This window comes from Drosophila ficusphila, unplaced genomic scaffold (genome assembly GCF_018152265.1).
Source record: "Drosophila ficusphila isolate 14025-0441.05 unplaced genomic scaffold, ASM1815226v1 contig_198, whole genome shotgun sequence".
NCBI lineage: Eukaryota > Metazoa > Arthropoda > Insecta > Diptera > Drosophilidae > Drosophila > Drosophila ficusphila.
In genome coordinates, this window is record NW_025064092.1 from 5,757,722 (window position 1) to 5,773,718 (window position 15,997).

General features: G+C 40.8%; 1 protein-coding gene across 1 annotated transcript in view; it reads right to left on the reverse strand.

The window, feature by feature from the left end:
• LOC108088669 (LIM/homeobox protein Lhx1) overlaps window positions 1–14,793 on the reverse strand; it is a 54,183-nt gene extending 39,390 nt beyond the window's left edge. Inside the window, exon 1 of the mRNA XM_017186602.2 lies at window positions 13,931–14,793. Coding sequence (XP_017042091.1) covers window positions 13,931–13,973 — 43 coding nt within the window. The 5' untranslated portion in view covers window positions 13,974–14,793. The remainder of the gene's footprint in view (window positions 1–13,930) is intronic.
• Window positions 14,794–15,997: the final 1,204 nt, after the last annotated feature.

The following is a 15,997-nucleotide window of genomic DNA, read 5'->3' on the forward strand; positions in this document are numbered from 1 at the left end:
TGTATGTTTCCTGCGTGTACAAAAAAATTCAAGGGAAACCTTCACATTTAAAAAAAATATTATTTCTACTTATTTATTTAGTTTTAAGGAGCTTACAAAACAAAAGAAAATGCATTTCCCGTTAAGATAAATACATTTTTGGCCTTTTTATGCAGGTTTCACCAAAAGAACAATAGAAAAATTTGGATAAATGGTATATATATTTTTCCAAAGTATATTTATCCCATTTTCCGCATAATAGTTTGTGTTGAATATTTCAGCATAATGTCAAATTTTTTTCCCTGTACCGATCCGTATGGCAGCCATTGACCGCAGCGCAAAACTGAGAGAAAAGTGCAAAGTTGCTGCCGAAGCACGTACAAAGCATTTTGCACAACATTTTCCGCGCTCGCACACACACACACATATACACACCAATACAGAGGGAGCCGGGCTGTGGCTATATAATTGTGTTCCAGCTTCTCCGCAATCCAGAGACTAACTGCATTTATAATGCAGCAGCTTCTTCATGGCTCGCTGGGTTGTTCCCGGCAACACCCAAAAGACCAGCCCCGAAAAAATAAAGGAAAGAAATATAAGGATGAGGCTGGAGAAAAATAACAAATGAACTGAACTCGGTTCCCCAGCTGCTGCTGCTGCTGCTGCTGTTGATGTTGCAGCTCGACCACAGAAAGTACAGTGAAGCTGCGCACAGCTAGACATAGTTTGCCATTTAATTTTCATAGATTTGCATTTGTTAAGTATTTGAAAAAATAATAGCGAAGCTGTTCCAAAAATATTCTTTTACTAAAGCTGCTTAATATTTCTGCACTAATTTGTGAAAGAAAACAAGGAAAATACGTAAAACCCTCAAACTTTATTCTTTATTAAAAGTTTTAAACAGGCATCGCAAGTTCGCTCAATTATTTACCCCACTGTGCACAATGGCCACAGAAGGAACCACAACAAACTTTTGACCATTGTCGTCTGCGCCACAAACTGTGAAAAATTCGTTCGACATCAACGCAGAGCTTAAAAAATAAAATAAAAAAAGAAAAACGAACGAGAAAAAAAAACACAGCGGCAGGGGAGCAAAAAAAAAATGGGAAATAATAAAAATCAGCTTCAACTTTTTGCCAAAGCACTTGCTGCGCCATGTTGGTTACGCCCCCTGTACCGCCCCGCCCCACGCCCCCCGCCCCCTCCTCACCCCTCCTCCTCCTCCTCCCCATCCTTCTCCTCTTTGCGAACTGAAAACGTGACTAAAATGTTAAAGCCACGGGAAAGAAAAGAAAATCCAAACCGGCAGCAACCGTCGCTCAATCGCAATCATTTTTTTCCAGCTGCCGTTTCTTCTTCAAGCCATGTTTTTCAGCTTCTTCGCTTTTTTTCTCTGCTGGCAAATCTTATGCAAAAATCCAAATGGAAATGCAGCAGCCAAAGAAAATGAAAAAGCCAAACAAATGGCTATAGTGAAATGGAAATAGGAAAATTCGCAGATAAGCGGAGTTGAAGAATATTTGCAGAACTTGAAAAAGTTGAAAAAACAGCCGATATTCCATGAATAACGAAGTATATGTGTTTAATTCCAAACTTATGTCAGCCTATCTTTCATATTTTCTCTAAAAAATTATATTTTAATTTGCCCAAAGTTCCCCTATTTAAAGCTTTGAAAATATTTTAGTAATTCACTAGCGTGAAATCTTCCCACTACGCTTTTTCAAGTTTCCTTTACACCCAACTCATTTTTTATTCGCCATAAAAACTCATTAATATTCAGTTTTTTGTGTTGTCTTATTTATTTTAATTTTTTGCTTTTTCTTCACCGCGTTGATGTTTTTTTTCCTGTTTTAATTTGCTAATATCGCAACTAATTATGTAATTAAAATGTTAACAAGTTTAACGCGAGCAATTTGTGTGAGCGAAGCGATGACAACAACAACAACTACAACGACAAGAACAACAACCACTAAAATAGGTGTTAAGCTTTATATTAATATTTCAAGCATATCAACAAAAAGAAAAAGCCACAACGAAGCCGCTGAACTTTAGCCTCGAAGCGAACGCAACATTAAATATTCTTTATGGATTTTTATATTTCCGAAAAATTTACATATATCCAAAGTTGAAGGGGGCGAAAGACCGATGGCAGACATGGGTTAACCGCGCTACCGAAGGGAACGAGTGGAAAATGCAATCAAAATTGTCAAATCAGCCGCAACGAATTGCATTAAAAATAGCCTAATGGTTCTGGGGAAGGTGGAAAAATGGGGATAGCAACTCCCAAGATATAGAAACTTATATAAAAGTAGCATTAAAATAGAAAAAGCTGATGAACAAGACATTACACAAGTATAAGAGTATATTCTAGATCACAAAAATATTAAAAAAAAATAGTGCAAGAGATTAACCCCTTAAACTCAGTTTCAATTGCTTTTCCGATAAAAGGATGTGGCACTTAAATACCCACCGATACTCGCCTCATCCCCATTTATTTTCCCCACCAGCCTCTGAATTTTAATACCAAGAAAAGCAGAAACAAAGTCGATGGACACAAGCAGATATGAAGGAGGCCAGCATACAGAAAAAATAAATTCGAAAAAGTAAAAGAGGAAAAGGCACACAAAATGAAGTTAAGAGGGGGAGCAAAAAACAAAAAAAAAAAAAAAAAACAAAAAGCTGGAAAAAAATAAAGAGGAGTAGCTACGATATTGGCCAGGATTCGATGAATAACGAGGATTGGGGAGGCGAAAAGTGGGGACTCTTTCAGCCGCCTCTGGTTTTTGTTTTTCCTTTTGGCCCCCTTTATTTTTTTCGGTTTCTGTGGGGGAAAAAGGGGAGGAGATGGGCGGTTGGGGGGAGTGGGGATTGGGGAGGGGGTGTGGAATATAATGGCAAAGTAAACAATTTCATGATGCGAGACGATGGCTTCTGGGCTGCCGCCTATCTACATCCGAAAGCCTCACCTCAGACCCCCAAAAGACCCGTCGCAAAAACCCATCGATTCGCTCGCTTCACGTCTGTGTATCTAGCAGATACTTTATATGCATGAGTTACAGAAAAGGAGGCGTATTCCTCCGGCTGGCCCTCTCTCTCTTTCCCTCCTCCTCCTCCTCCTCCTCCTTTCCTGTGTTGCAAAAACATAAATACGAGGCACAAAAAAAACATGAGCTCAAATTTACATGACAAAAATGGCCGAGAAGAGCTGACAAATGAACGAGGGGATTGAGAGGAGGGGAATTGCCATTAAGGTCTAAACAAATTGGCCAATACTAGTGAGCGTACCCCGAAAACTTGCGAGCACTTTTTGCTGTATGGTTTTTGAAAATGGAAAATGGAAAAGGTTTAAACTGCATTTTCGGTACCCTTTGAATATCAAATATAATTGTTTATTACAACTTTAAATGTATATAGTATTTATAAAGAATTATTTTCTTTAAGTTCAATAAAGCAAAGCAATGAATTTATAGGTAGTAAACACAATATTTTATAGATCATCGTGCAATACCAACCAAAATCATTAACTCCTGCCAATTAGACCGTCTTTTATGGTTCGGTCTTCAAGCGGAGCTCTTAACTTAAACTCTCTTCTGGTTTTCTCGGTTGCCACTCGAGATACCCAATCTCAATTTCAATCTCATCAACCATTTTCATAGTCATCGCCATCTCCATCTTCATCTTCATCTCCATTTTCATAGTCGTCATCATCAACATTGTCGTCAGTTGCAGAGATTTTTATAGGGCCCCCAAGGGGAGCTCCACCACTTCCCCACCTCTCCCCTTCTTCATTTCCTCACCTCTCTCCTTTTTTCGCTTTATATATATATATATATTCTTTCGCTTCTCTGTTATTTTTTTTCTGTTGATTTTTTTTCCTCCTTTTGTCGCCCCATAAAAATCACACTTCTTGTCCAAAAGGACAGAGAGAGATGGGGAGTTCGCAAGGAGACAGAGATGGCAACAGTTTGGGGTGGCTCGTAAGTTCAGGTTCTTCTTCTTCTTTATCTTCCTCTTCTTCTTCTTCTTTTTATAACCACCCACCAACCACCCCCTCGTAGGTTGTTGTTGTTGTTGATGTTGTTCGTTGTCAGCAGACAGATAGCCAATGATAAGCCTTAGCGTATGAGTGATGTGCCATGGACACAAACACGAGCCAACGGGACAACAACCTCCCCCAGACAGACCCCCACTCCTCTTCTCCACTCCCCCCGAAAACCACCCCCACTCTCCCCCTTGGGTTCTACGAATTTTTTATTCCATATTTTGCGGAGGTTTCCTATTTGATATGCTGGCTGCACTGCACACAACAACCCCCAAGAGTCGTTTCTAAGTCAAGCCCTGCGAATGCTGATGGCATTTCAACACAAAAAAGGAGGGGGGAAATACGAAAAAAATATGTATCGAATGGGGGAATGGGGGGCTTTGGGTGGTTGGTTGGAGCCACAGGAACAGGAATATATGGCCACAGAAGTTCACGAGCATCAGGAATTGCAGCGTTTGCATTGAATACCAAAAAAACGTCAATGGGAATTTTATACAGAACCAAAATATCTCAATGAAATTATATATATTATGGCATTTACATTAACATTGTATTAAATTTTTAAGAAATTTTTTGGAATTGAATTTTTATAAAACAATTTATAGATTTATCCTTAAATGTTTCTGCTTTACTGTAGTTTTTGTAATATTCTCTTTCAACTTTATAAAACTACAATCCCTTACTGTTTATTTTTAACAAATCAAATAAATAGGTACATGATAATATTCTTCTTTAAAAGAATATATGGTGAATACAGTAATTTCCACGTTTAAAATGTTAATACAATCCAAATGCAAAGTTCCTGCAGCGATATAATGTGCCTAAGCCCTTTCTGTTTCGAAATTTTCCTCCGTCCGACTGAAATTAATTTTTGTTTAAAGACCAGGCCCTGTGACCGCCCAACTGCCCATCCTGCCAGCCTGGCATCCCTGGCATCCCTGGCTTCCCTGGCTTTCCTGGCATCCCTGGCATCCTGGCATCCTGGCACTCAGGTCCTGGCCGCAAGGACGTGAAGTGCATCACATTGCGGTCTGTTGTTGGGGGATTTTCGTTCGGTTTCAGTTCGGGGTTTTGCTCTCTGTTTATTTTGTTAATATTGCGACACTCCCCCCACTGGTTCCCCCCAGCTTTCCCCATGTTTTCCCTTTATTCCGCCCACCTGCTAAGTTCATTTGATGTGGCATTTTACCACCACCAATCCCCCTCCCAAAAAGGTGGCCACCTGAAAATTCCGTTGGGCGGCGGCCTTTGTTTTTTTTTTTTTTTTTTTTTTGGCGCTGCTGGTCATTGATTGATTTTAAATGCTTTTGGGTGTTGGCGATTCATTGAAAATTGATGTATTTGTAAATTTGCATTTTTCAATATTTAATGCGGGCGTGGCTCATAAATGTGCGAATGTTTCTTTGTCGGCTGTGCGCTATCTATAAATTTTCCTTTTTCACTCCCTTTCCCCGGTTTTCTACCCCGATTGACTTTAGTCGGTTCGCTTAATGCGATTAAAGGTTTAAAGTTTTGTGCCAAATAAAGCGTATGCAATTTTCCGTAACCCATTTTCCCCCAGCCATCTCCCCCTCTCTTTGCTCCCCTCTTCACTCTCCACTCTCCACTTGCCACTTGCCGGAAAACCAGGCAGCTGCCCACAAATTGTTACCATTCCACTGGCTGGAAAATTTCTGCTTTGATTGGCAAAATTTAGCTCGAAGCCTGGCCAAAGTTGGCAACTTTTTAGCCAGCCCCCATTTTGTGGGCCAAGACAAGCATAATATTATGCATATTATAATGATCAGCAGCAAGGACATTCGGTTCGGTTCGGGCCGTAGCTGCTTTGCCACATGGCACAAATTGTCCTTTAATTGGTTTTGCGCATTAATTTTGCAGAATTTATTGCGCTTTGTGCGTTGCGTTGCGTTGCATTTGCGTTCCGTTGAGCGTTTTCGCATTGCGAGTGAAGCTTCCATTTGCATTTGCATTCGCATTTGCCAGCCAGCCAAACAGCCAGCCCGAAATGCAATTAATAATAAACAATCTTGGCACCGAACTCGGTAGCAATAACAATTTAGACAGAGCCACATTAAGGCAGCAGCTGAAAGTCGTATCAATACATATCGATGAGATATTGTTTTAGGTGGTTAAGACTTTTGCGCAAACTTAAAGCGCCTCGAAATTAAATTATGCTGCTTCAACAAGCCAAAGCAGAGATTTGAGTGAAAGGGGGGAAATGTATAATTTATTCATAATTCATGACATTAAAGTGTCATTAACTAAGAGGATATTGGAGGCAGCTTCTCGGGTATTGAGCTATTCAAATATTAATGGGAGTTATAAATAAGTAGTTATTTATTTTAAGCATTGCTTCATTCGAAATTTCAAAAGTACTTCTAGATTAAATCAAATGCGTTTTGCTAAAATATCAAATATCGCTCTTACGTTTATGATCGATATACTAAAATATCAAGTATCACTTCACTGATTTCACTGATTTGAGTATCGATAAATATAAATATACTTTTTTTTTTTAGAGCATCGGGGGTGTCCAGGGTTTTGCGGTTTCCTTCGAGGGGGAAGTTTATCTGAGGCTGCCATGCGATAAGCTCTAAATTTATGCCCTTCTCCCAGAACTTCGCGCCGTCGAAACATAAACATGAAATTCTTTTATCGTTTTATCGCAATCTTTTCCCAGTTTAACCTTGAATGCGAGTGCACGTAGCCGTTTTCCCTCTTTCCCTCTTGGGTTTGCTTTTTTTTTTTTCTGCACCATTATCATCCCCCTGGTGGAAGTCAACTTTTGACAAGGCTTATCAGTGGACCAGCATCAGGAGCAGCTGAGGACACGCACCCAAAAAAGGGGGCGGGGGGCTTGGGTGTTGGGTGGTTTGATGGGCTGATGGGTGGCAAAGGGACGAAGGGCGAAGGACACAGGCGACAGGGGTGAACGTGCCAGCGAAAAGCGGACGGAAAAGAACGACTGGGGGGACGTCTGTTCCAGCGATAAGGAAAAGCCAAGCCAACCCAACCCGAGGTGGGTGGACACTTTTCAGTTTTTCCTCTTTGGCCCGGTTTCGATTTTCCGGCAAGTGGTGTTTTATATGTTAAGCGATTTAATTTTTTGCCCCAGCGCTTAAAAACCACTGCGACAATATTTAATGACGGTATACATTCAGCTTGTTAAAGCAGTTTGTAAGGAAGCCTATTAAACTGTTTTTATTGTTGGTGAATAAAAAACAATTGGTTGGAATTATCGGCAAGTAGTACAAATAGCTATTATATGGGGATTGTTTTATAAAATTTTAACAGTTAATTAATTAATAACGAGACAAGTACTATTTAAAATTTCCACAAGGTAGTTAATAATTTCAAGATCGAAAGAAAAAGCATAATTATTTGTGTAAAAATGTAAGCATTGTTTTTCTAAAGGAAACTCTACCGCGAAAATATTTTTGCTGATAAAAAACCACTCCTGATAGCCAATAATTTCAGAAAATGTTTACAATATATTTCTATATTCAAAATAATTCTGTTGTTAACAAACTGAAGTACTGATTTTATCCACAAAAATATTTAGCGGCCTTCTACCGATACTTAACCGCTTCGACTCGTAACCGTTTCGATTGGTTCCGGTTGGGCCGCGTTGCTCGGTTCGTTTGCTGCCCCATTGATAAGACTTAGCCGCTCCTGCTGCGTTTTGATGTTTGCCGCAAATGATTTGCCAAACACCGGCCACAACGAAAACACAAAAAGTACAACAACAAAAATACAAAAAAAAAAAAAAAATCGAGAAAACGATCTGAAAAATAAGAGAAAATAACTGAAGGGGGGTAAAAAAAAGGAGACCAACAAAGGCCATAAAGAAGACACTGGCAAGTGTGTGCGGAGCGTCGGATTTTGATTAATTAATTTGCATACGAGCAATAAAAAGTAAGAGCTGCGTTAATTTCTTGGCGCCCGCGACGTCGACGGCGGCAGAGGCGGCAGCAGCGACGTCGGCAGAGGGTTTTATAATGCAGCCGTATAATCAAATTAATAAACGAACAATAAAAATGCATAACAAATTGATGCGAGGCGATGGCGATGATGATAATGATAATAACAATAATAATGATGTTGATGGTGAGTGGAGAAGTTGGGGACACACCGCGTAGAACGAGATGGAAATAGGGATAGAGAACGAGATGGCTAGATTGGGATGAAGAAGAAGAAGAAGAAGCAGCATTACACGGATCATTAGGCCGATCTTTCTTTATATTTCTCTTCTGGATTATGGGGATAATGTGGGGACACAGCTTATACGCACCCACGCTTAAAATACAAAAAAAAAACTACATATTTAACAAAAACTTTACTAATATCTCTTCAAAAACTACTTGTAAATATTAAAAAAAAAAAAAAATTTGGTCAAAAAATGGTTTACAAATTCCATAGCCAAAAAGTACTTTACTTTTACCCAAACATTCAACCATAAATTAAGCTGGCGTATTATTTGTTTTTGGTGTCTAAAAACTGTGTAAAAATGTTTGAAAAAATGTTTTCCCATAGCCGTAAAGGCGATTTTGAAAAGCTGGTGTGCCGTGCGACGGCTGCTGCTGTAACCTCTGCCCATTGTGGCCATTTGGCCCATTCTGTCCATTCTGGCCACTCTGCTCTTTGCTGGCTCTTTGCTGCTGGAGCACTCGGAACGAATCGACGTTCGCTGCGGTCATCTGCTCCGCGATCGTTTTCCTTTGGTTCCAGCCGAACGAACTCGACCCGCCGAGGCAGTCTCTTTCGCTCCTTTGCTTCGGCTGGCGGGTTCAGCCTGCGAGTCGCGGCTCAGTGGGTTAAAGGTCAGCATCAGCACTACTCCACCTCTGGCTGCCTCTACGCCTCCGACGGCGGCCCCGCCTCCTTTACAGCGGCTCCCACATCCCCATCCTCCGCTCCGCCTCCCCTTTCCCTTCTGGCCCGAAACTGCGTGAGAGCATCAAGTGGCTCAATTGCTAACTCAGCTGAAACAGCCACAACTTGTGGTCCACTTTGCAAAAATGCAGGAAAAGTATTTACAAGTAAGCCTATTCGATATTTTAAATATTTTACAACTGCCAAAACATGATGTCTGAATATTGTTTTACTTGGAAACTATGTAAAATATATCTTATGAAGAATAATATCATTAAAATATCATAAAAATATTAGTAATAAAACCATTCTTAGGCTTCCCTAAAACTGGGTTGCCTTGAAATAGTAGTATTAATAAATTATGCAGCGACATTTCGGGTTATTCCTAAGTTGCCATGTAAGAAATAAATTCAATTCCCCCTTTAAAACCCATAATTTATTTCCTGTGTACTCCTGCTGCTCAATTTTATTTTTCCACGGCTGCTGCTTCGCATCATCTCGGCTGCTCCATCATCTTCTCCTCCATTTGCGCTGGGCTTTTCGCAATCTCTCGGTTATAAATCAATCCCCGAGGCTTTGGCTACCGTTTTCTTCTTGTTTTTCGCCTTCGAGGAGTACGAAAACGAAAACTCCGCCAAGAATTTCGGTGTAATAGTAAATTATAATTAGAAAGAGAAAGAGTGGCTTTTAGGGTTAGGCGGCTTAACCTGTTGAGTGCCGGGCTGTAAATCAAAGCCCCAAGAAGGCGATAAGCCACCGAAACAACAGCAGAAAAAAGCTAGAAAAAAATTAAGAAAGCAACCAAAAAAAAAGAAAAAGCAACGAAAAAAAAAATAGGGAAACGGAAAAAAAGGGTGGCGGGCGGAGGAGTTGGCCGCAGAAGTTTGCCAAATGAAATTTATGGCATATAAATTATCTCACACGTTGCCGGACTATTGACAGCTCTAAAATAATCGTAAAATGGCCCAAGAATCCATAAAAAACGGCAGAAACAAAAAAAAATATCAGGAGAGGAGCGGGGTGGAGCAGAGGGGAAGGGGCTAAAGTGAAGCGAGTCCGAGGCAGAACCAGAAAGCCCAGAAAACCATGGCCCAGACACACACAGTCCATGAATGTGAATTACTATTTCAGTTTTCGACCCAAAAGCGCTGCAAAATGTGTTTTTTTTTTGGGGGGAGGGCGGCACAGGGGGTTTGCCAGTGGTGGCGCTGCAAGGGGAAAAGGAGAGGGGGGCGGGGGGTGGTGGATGGGGGAAACAGCAAAAGGGGACAGGCGACGACGTTGCCTTACCCTCAGCCAAGTTTTCAGTTTCTGGTTCGGGCCAAGCCCCGGATTGCAGAAATTGAAAAGTTCCCAACAGTTGGGGGGCCCCTCATAACTTTCATAGCACGGGACAGAAGACAGGGACAGAAGACAGGGATAGAAGACAGGAACAGAGACAGGAGACAGAGACGGCGACAGCCGTCAGAAAGAGATGGTGTTACTGGGGAGCGAGAGAGAGAGAGAGGGGGCGAACACGACTAAGGCAAAGGATTTCGTGTTATCCGTATTCAAATAAAGGGTTTTTTAATTGATACACTGCTTCAACAATTTGCAAAAACCAATACTTTTTAGGAAAAAAAATATATACATTCTGAAGGAAAAATATAGGAAATACTTGTTACTTTATTTAGATAAATTATTGTGTATTTTTTGAATACTCCTAATAAATTTTTGATCATCCATGTACTTATACTTTGTTTAAATTAATCTCTCAAAATATTTAGCTTATCCTTGAACAAGTTAGGGTTTTCATAAAAAGGTATATCATTGCAATTCTTGTATATTATATATTATATATTTTATTTTATATTTATATTAGAAGGTTTCTTAAGAAACCTTTTAAGAAATACGCTGGTCTTACTTTTGATCGCTTTTTTTCTGAACCAAGTTCTAACACCAAGTTCTAAAACACAATCAGAGTTTTATTAGGCTACCGTCAATCTGGAACTGGGATCGAGCGACTTTATCGTAATGACTTTTAATTTGAAAGTGGCGGCGATCGAGGAACGGGTTTCGCGATTTCTTTCTCTGTTCGGCATTCAGTGGATAGTTTGGCGCGTTGACCACCAAGGAAGGTAGTGAAAATCGTACAATATATTGACAAGAAGAGAGGGACTCAACGCCTCATTATGCATGGCAATTTATGGGCCGCACCACGCCCAAGAACTAGACCTTAACCCCTCACTGCCGACTTGCTAAATGCGGCAGCAGCTGCCGTGTCTACGCTTCTTGCTTCTTTGCTTCTTGAGCTGCTAGCTGCTGGCTGCTTGCCCCATAAATCAAGGAAAGGATCCATAGAGCCGTTGATGGACAAGTTGAAGTTGCCGTTGAAGTTGAGCTCTCGTCGTAAATGTCCAACAGAAAAGGCTTAAAATGGCTAGAAAACTCACATTTCCTTGGAGGTAGCGGACAAAAGCTTCCACGGAAATATTGTTGCACTCAAGGAAAAATAAAAAAAATACAACAAAAGAAAAGAACATGAAAAAACAGGAGACCCCACGATCCCCATCGCCATAATCGTAATCTTCGGGATCGTAATGATCTTCCTTTGTGGCCAGTCATAAATGTTGATGAACAGCAGCGCAAACTTTTGTCGAAGGCGTTGCCGGTCTGAGCTTTTGTTGCCGCTGCCGTTGCCGTTGCCGTTGCAGTTGCAGTTGCAGTTGATGTTGCTGCCGTGTTCGCTAGCAGCAACATAAAAATTGAAAAGATGCAGCCAGCAAGATATATGCGGAGAAAAATGAACAGTCGGCCAGGGAAATGGCTGAGGATGTTGTGAATGGAACAACTTGGGGTTACCCTCGATGGGAAGGAAATGGAAAGCAAATATGGAAGTGCTTTCCATCTACGATTCCAGTTGTGGATTCCGAATAAACAGTTTGTAAGTTTTTATTAAAATAAGATATAGTTCTTTGAATTCTTGAACTCGTTTACATTGAAACAGAAAATAGTTAACTAAATAACAATGAAAATTATTCTTATTCTCATGGGGACTTAAAAATATTAAAAGAATTCGATTTAAAAACACAACAAATATTTTATTCCTTCTAGAAATACAACAATAAATAATCCTACTCTATTTGAAAACAAGTTCTTTAAAAACCATTGGAACTACACAATACCACAGCATAGCAGTGTTATATTCCGAACTGAAGTAAGGCGCAGTTCACTACTTCTAAGGCCCAGTCATTAACTAATGGGTAAGGCATAAAGTGAGGAAAAAAACCAAGCGAGAAACAGTAGAAGCAGGAAGAAGAAAGCTTGGCAGCTTTATGACTCGACTTGGCATCAGTCTGCCGTTGTAAAGAGCCCCACTGTACGGGTCTACGGCTTCCTGAACATCCATTTTCCAGTCAAATGTCGACAGCTTTTGACTTGAACCGCCCCCGAGTCCCAAGTCACAGGCCCCCATCCCCTTGCCCCAAGCCCCAAACCCCGAACACCAAAGAGTTCTGTAGCCAATTTATGAGGGAGGAAGGTGTCTGCCGCTGCATGTCCAATGTCAACAAGTTTACGGTAGAATTTTCAGATGCAATTACAGTCGAACTCTTTAGCTTCGATTTATGGACCTCCACTAAAGAGGAAAATCGAGAGAATGTTTACGTTTACGTCTATGCTATCGACAGAGTTTAGTAAAGGTGATTATCCTTACAAGAAACTATTTACTTTGATTTAAAAACGCGATGGGGAATTGTTTTTTTCTAACAAATTCATTAGGTATAGAATTTATGTAACTCTGAAATCCCAAAACGGGGCTTAAATGAAGTTAAATTTAGGCATAATTTCGTTGTTTTATATTCTAGTACCCAAAATCCATTCACTAAAAATAGATTTAAGTATAAAATTTTACAAAGCGAAGCAAAAGTGTGTTTATTCTCCATACTGAACAGAAAATACAAAACTAAGAAAGCCTAAATTTTTCCAACTTTTTTCGTTTTTTGTATAATTTTTTTTTTGTTTTATTCTGACATTAAACAGTCAGCAAAAGTGAAAATTTGACAGGAGAGCAAATGAAATAAAACAAAAGCCGAAAAGATGGGGAAGAGGAAAAACGGCAGAAGAAGAGGAAGAAGCTGAAAAACTTTGACAACTGCGCAAAAGTTTTTCCGTCCGAAAACGAACGGGAAAACAACGGGAGGAAAAACAAAACCGAAACAAAAACAGAGGAACAAGAACTTCAAAAGCATACAAAATGGTAATGCGGAAAAGAGATGGCAAATGGCCAAGGGGGTTGGGGGTCGAGGCATTAGACCCCTCCCCCCGCCGCAGATCCCTAAAAAGGGAAACAAGTTCAAAAGTGCAAAAACTTTTTTCCTGCCCAGCCGTCGCCATTAAAAACCTCCTTGGCCATCTTAACCCATTGTTGGCAAACGGTGTCGTTAACCGAACATCTGGGATCGCATTTCGAGTCCTTGAAGGGGTTGACTCCTGTACAAGGACTTTTGATCCCAACAGCGATCCCAACTTTTCTTGACTTCTCTAAGAGTTAATATGAAAATCTACAACGAAATCCCGTCGGCACCAAGCACAGCAATATTTATTTTGTAAAAAAATTGTAATACATTTGCATTTTGAGGATACTAGTTGTATGTTTAAAATACATAGTTTTCGAATAATTTTTTTGAAAGATAAGACTCTTATTTTTTTTAACAGCTGCAACCAATTTTTAATGTTAAACATTTCTATGATCTAAGATTTGATTCAGGTCATCCGAACATAAATCCAAAGTTATGTTCTACTCAATATTTGCATAAACAGATCAAGTTAAGAGGTTTTATTTGAGAAAAATTTAAAACGATTTTTCTATGAATATGCATCATAAAATAATTGCTATAACACCAATGTAATTTTTAGCTGCTCAGGATAGCCTATGATCTTATGACTTTTCTTTTTCTCGGTAAGACTCCTTAGCCTCGAAACTGAATAGGGTTATATTATAGGACTTTCTGGGGGAGCCTTAAACTTTTATGACCCAACCCCTTGGCGATCACTTACCGATATTGTGCTGGCTGGTGTGCAGTACCGCCCCGAACGCCATCAGATGGTCCTTGGGCGGGGGGGCGCGGCTACCGAGGGCGGCGAACCCGTCGCCCAGAAATGACGCCAGTGCGACGGCCCTCAGGGGCGCTTTGGAGGCCTCGGTGAGAATTTTGTTGTCGAATATCTTGATGCCGGGGGGATGGAGTTCTGGTTTCGGGGGGGTTTAAGTTGCTTTTTTTGGGGGCCTCAGTGGGTTAAGTCTCGCGCGTGTGTGTGTGTACGAGAGCCTTATTATGCCAGCGTGTGTGAGTGTATGTGGGTGGGTGTGCGTGTGTGGGGAAGTGGGAGCGAGAGAGAGAAAGAGGAGCGGGTTAAAACCCCACCTGCACACTTAACGGTTAACGCACATCAAGGCTTGGGGTAGAGTGCGAGCAAGAGGGGGATAGCACGTGTGTGCCGGCGGCAAATTTGGCAAAACAAAAACAAAGCGCGAAATTCCGCTCCTCTACGAATACAATTCTCTTCTTATCTTTCTTCCAGTATTCCAGTATTTAGTTGTGTATATTTTTCTTATTCTTTTTTTGCACTTTGCACTTTTTCTTCTTCGGGCAATTTCTTGGTTTTCTTGATGCTTGATATATTTGTATGCTTCTTCTTGTTGTTCAAGACTCTCACTTGCAAAAAAATTTGAACAACGCAAAATTTTCGATTTACGATTTCGCGGCGGAACGGAAACAGCTGACTAACGGTAAACGGTTGCGTTCTTCCCTTTGGCGAGCGCTATTCGAGCGTTTTGCGTTTTGCGGGCGCTTCACGCGAACGTCAAACAAAAACTGAAAACGGGAACCGGAAAACGCGACGGCAAAGTGGACGGCCGATAGCTCACTGCCGAGTGCACACGCACACACGCGAGTGGTGAGCCGAAGCGGCGACGAATAGCGCGCCGGTCGAGCGAGCGAGATGGCCGTTGGTGCACCGCTCACTCACGTGCAACCAAATGGGGCAAGTGGTTGTGGATTGAATGTCACGCGTTGAAACGAGACGCAGCGAGTGTCGCTTTGGGGCTGCTGCGACGCCGACTGCGCTGCTGGCGGCTCTGCAATGGAGTCGCAGGCTCTCTCGCTCTCTCGCCTTTGGATTTCGTTGCTCGTGCAGCTTCTTTGGCTCTCTTGAATGGCATAAACTAAATATCATTTTATTTAACAAAATTTTTTTTGGTTAAAAAAATTTTAAGAAAGGTATTAATGTTTTATGCAACATAGATTTTTTTTAAATTAAATTAAAGTTTTTAAACAAAGAAGAACTATTTCAAAATTATTAAAGATAATAGTTTTTAAATAAGTAGTTTTTTAACTTTCAAAGTAATCAATAAAACGTGCAAAAAATCTGTTTAGATTGAAACCAAATTTTGGTTTAACTTCAAAAAAATTTAAAGAGTTTTTAAAAAAAAATTAAAAAAAATTATTTTGCAACTTTTTGATATGCCAAAAGTAATACAAAAATGTTGACATTTCTCTAAACTTATATTTTGTTTTTAGTTGTTGATCCTATATTTAAGGATTGTTGCTAGCTCTGTTGTTGTAAGGATATTTACCGTTGTTTTTGGAGCTGCACACCGTGTGTTTGTTGCTGCTGTCCGTCCCCCCATTCTGCGCGTTGTTGTTACTGCTCTGGCTCCCTCTCTCCAGCTCTCTTTTTGCGGTTAGAGGGGGCGTTGCTAAGCAACTGGTTTTTTTTGTTGCTCTGCCTTTCGCTTCATTGAGAGATGCGCAAAATGGCGCTCTCTCGCTCGCGCCCTCTCCGTCCGTTGCTCCCTCTCGCTCACACTCGCTGGCCGAGCCAATGGCATTTTTCAAAGTGACATTTGCCCGCGTTTTGTCCCTTTCGCACTTGGCCGTGTTTGTGTGCGTGCCAAGGTAAAATGTCAAATGCTTTTCGACTGTCAACTGTTGGTCGCAAAAACTTTTTTCTTGCCTCTCCTCTACTTTTTTTGTTGTTGTTTTTGTTGCAGCTGCTTCTTCTTCAACTTGTGTTTGTCACTTGTCGTTAGCAGTGCGAAAGGGAGAGCACTAGTGGCGGGGG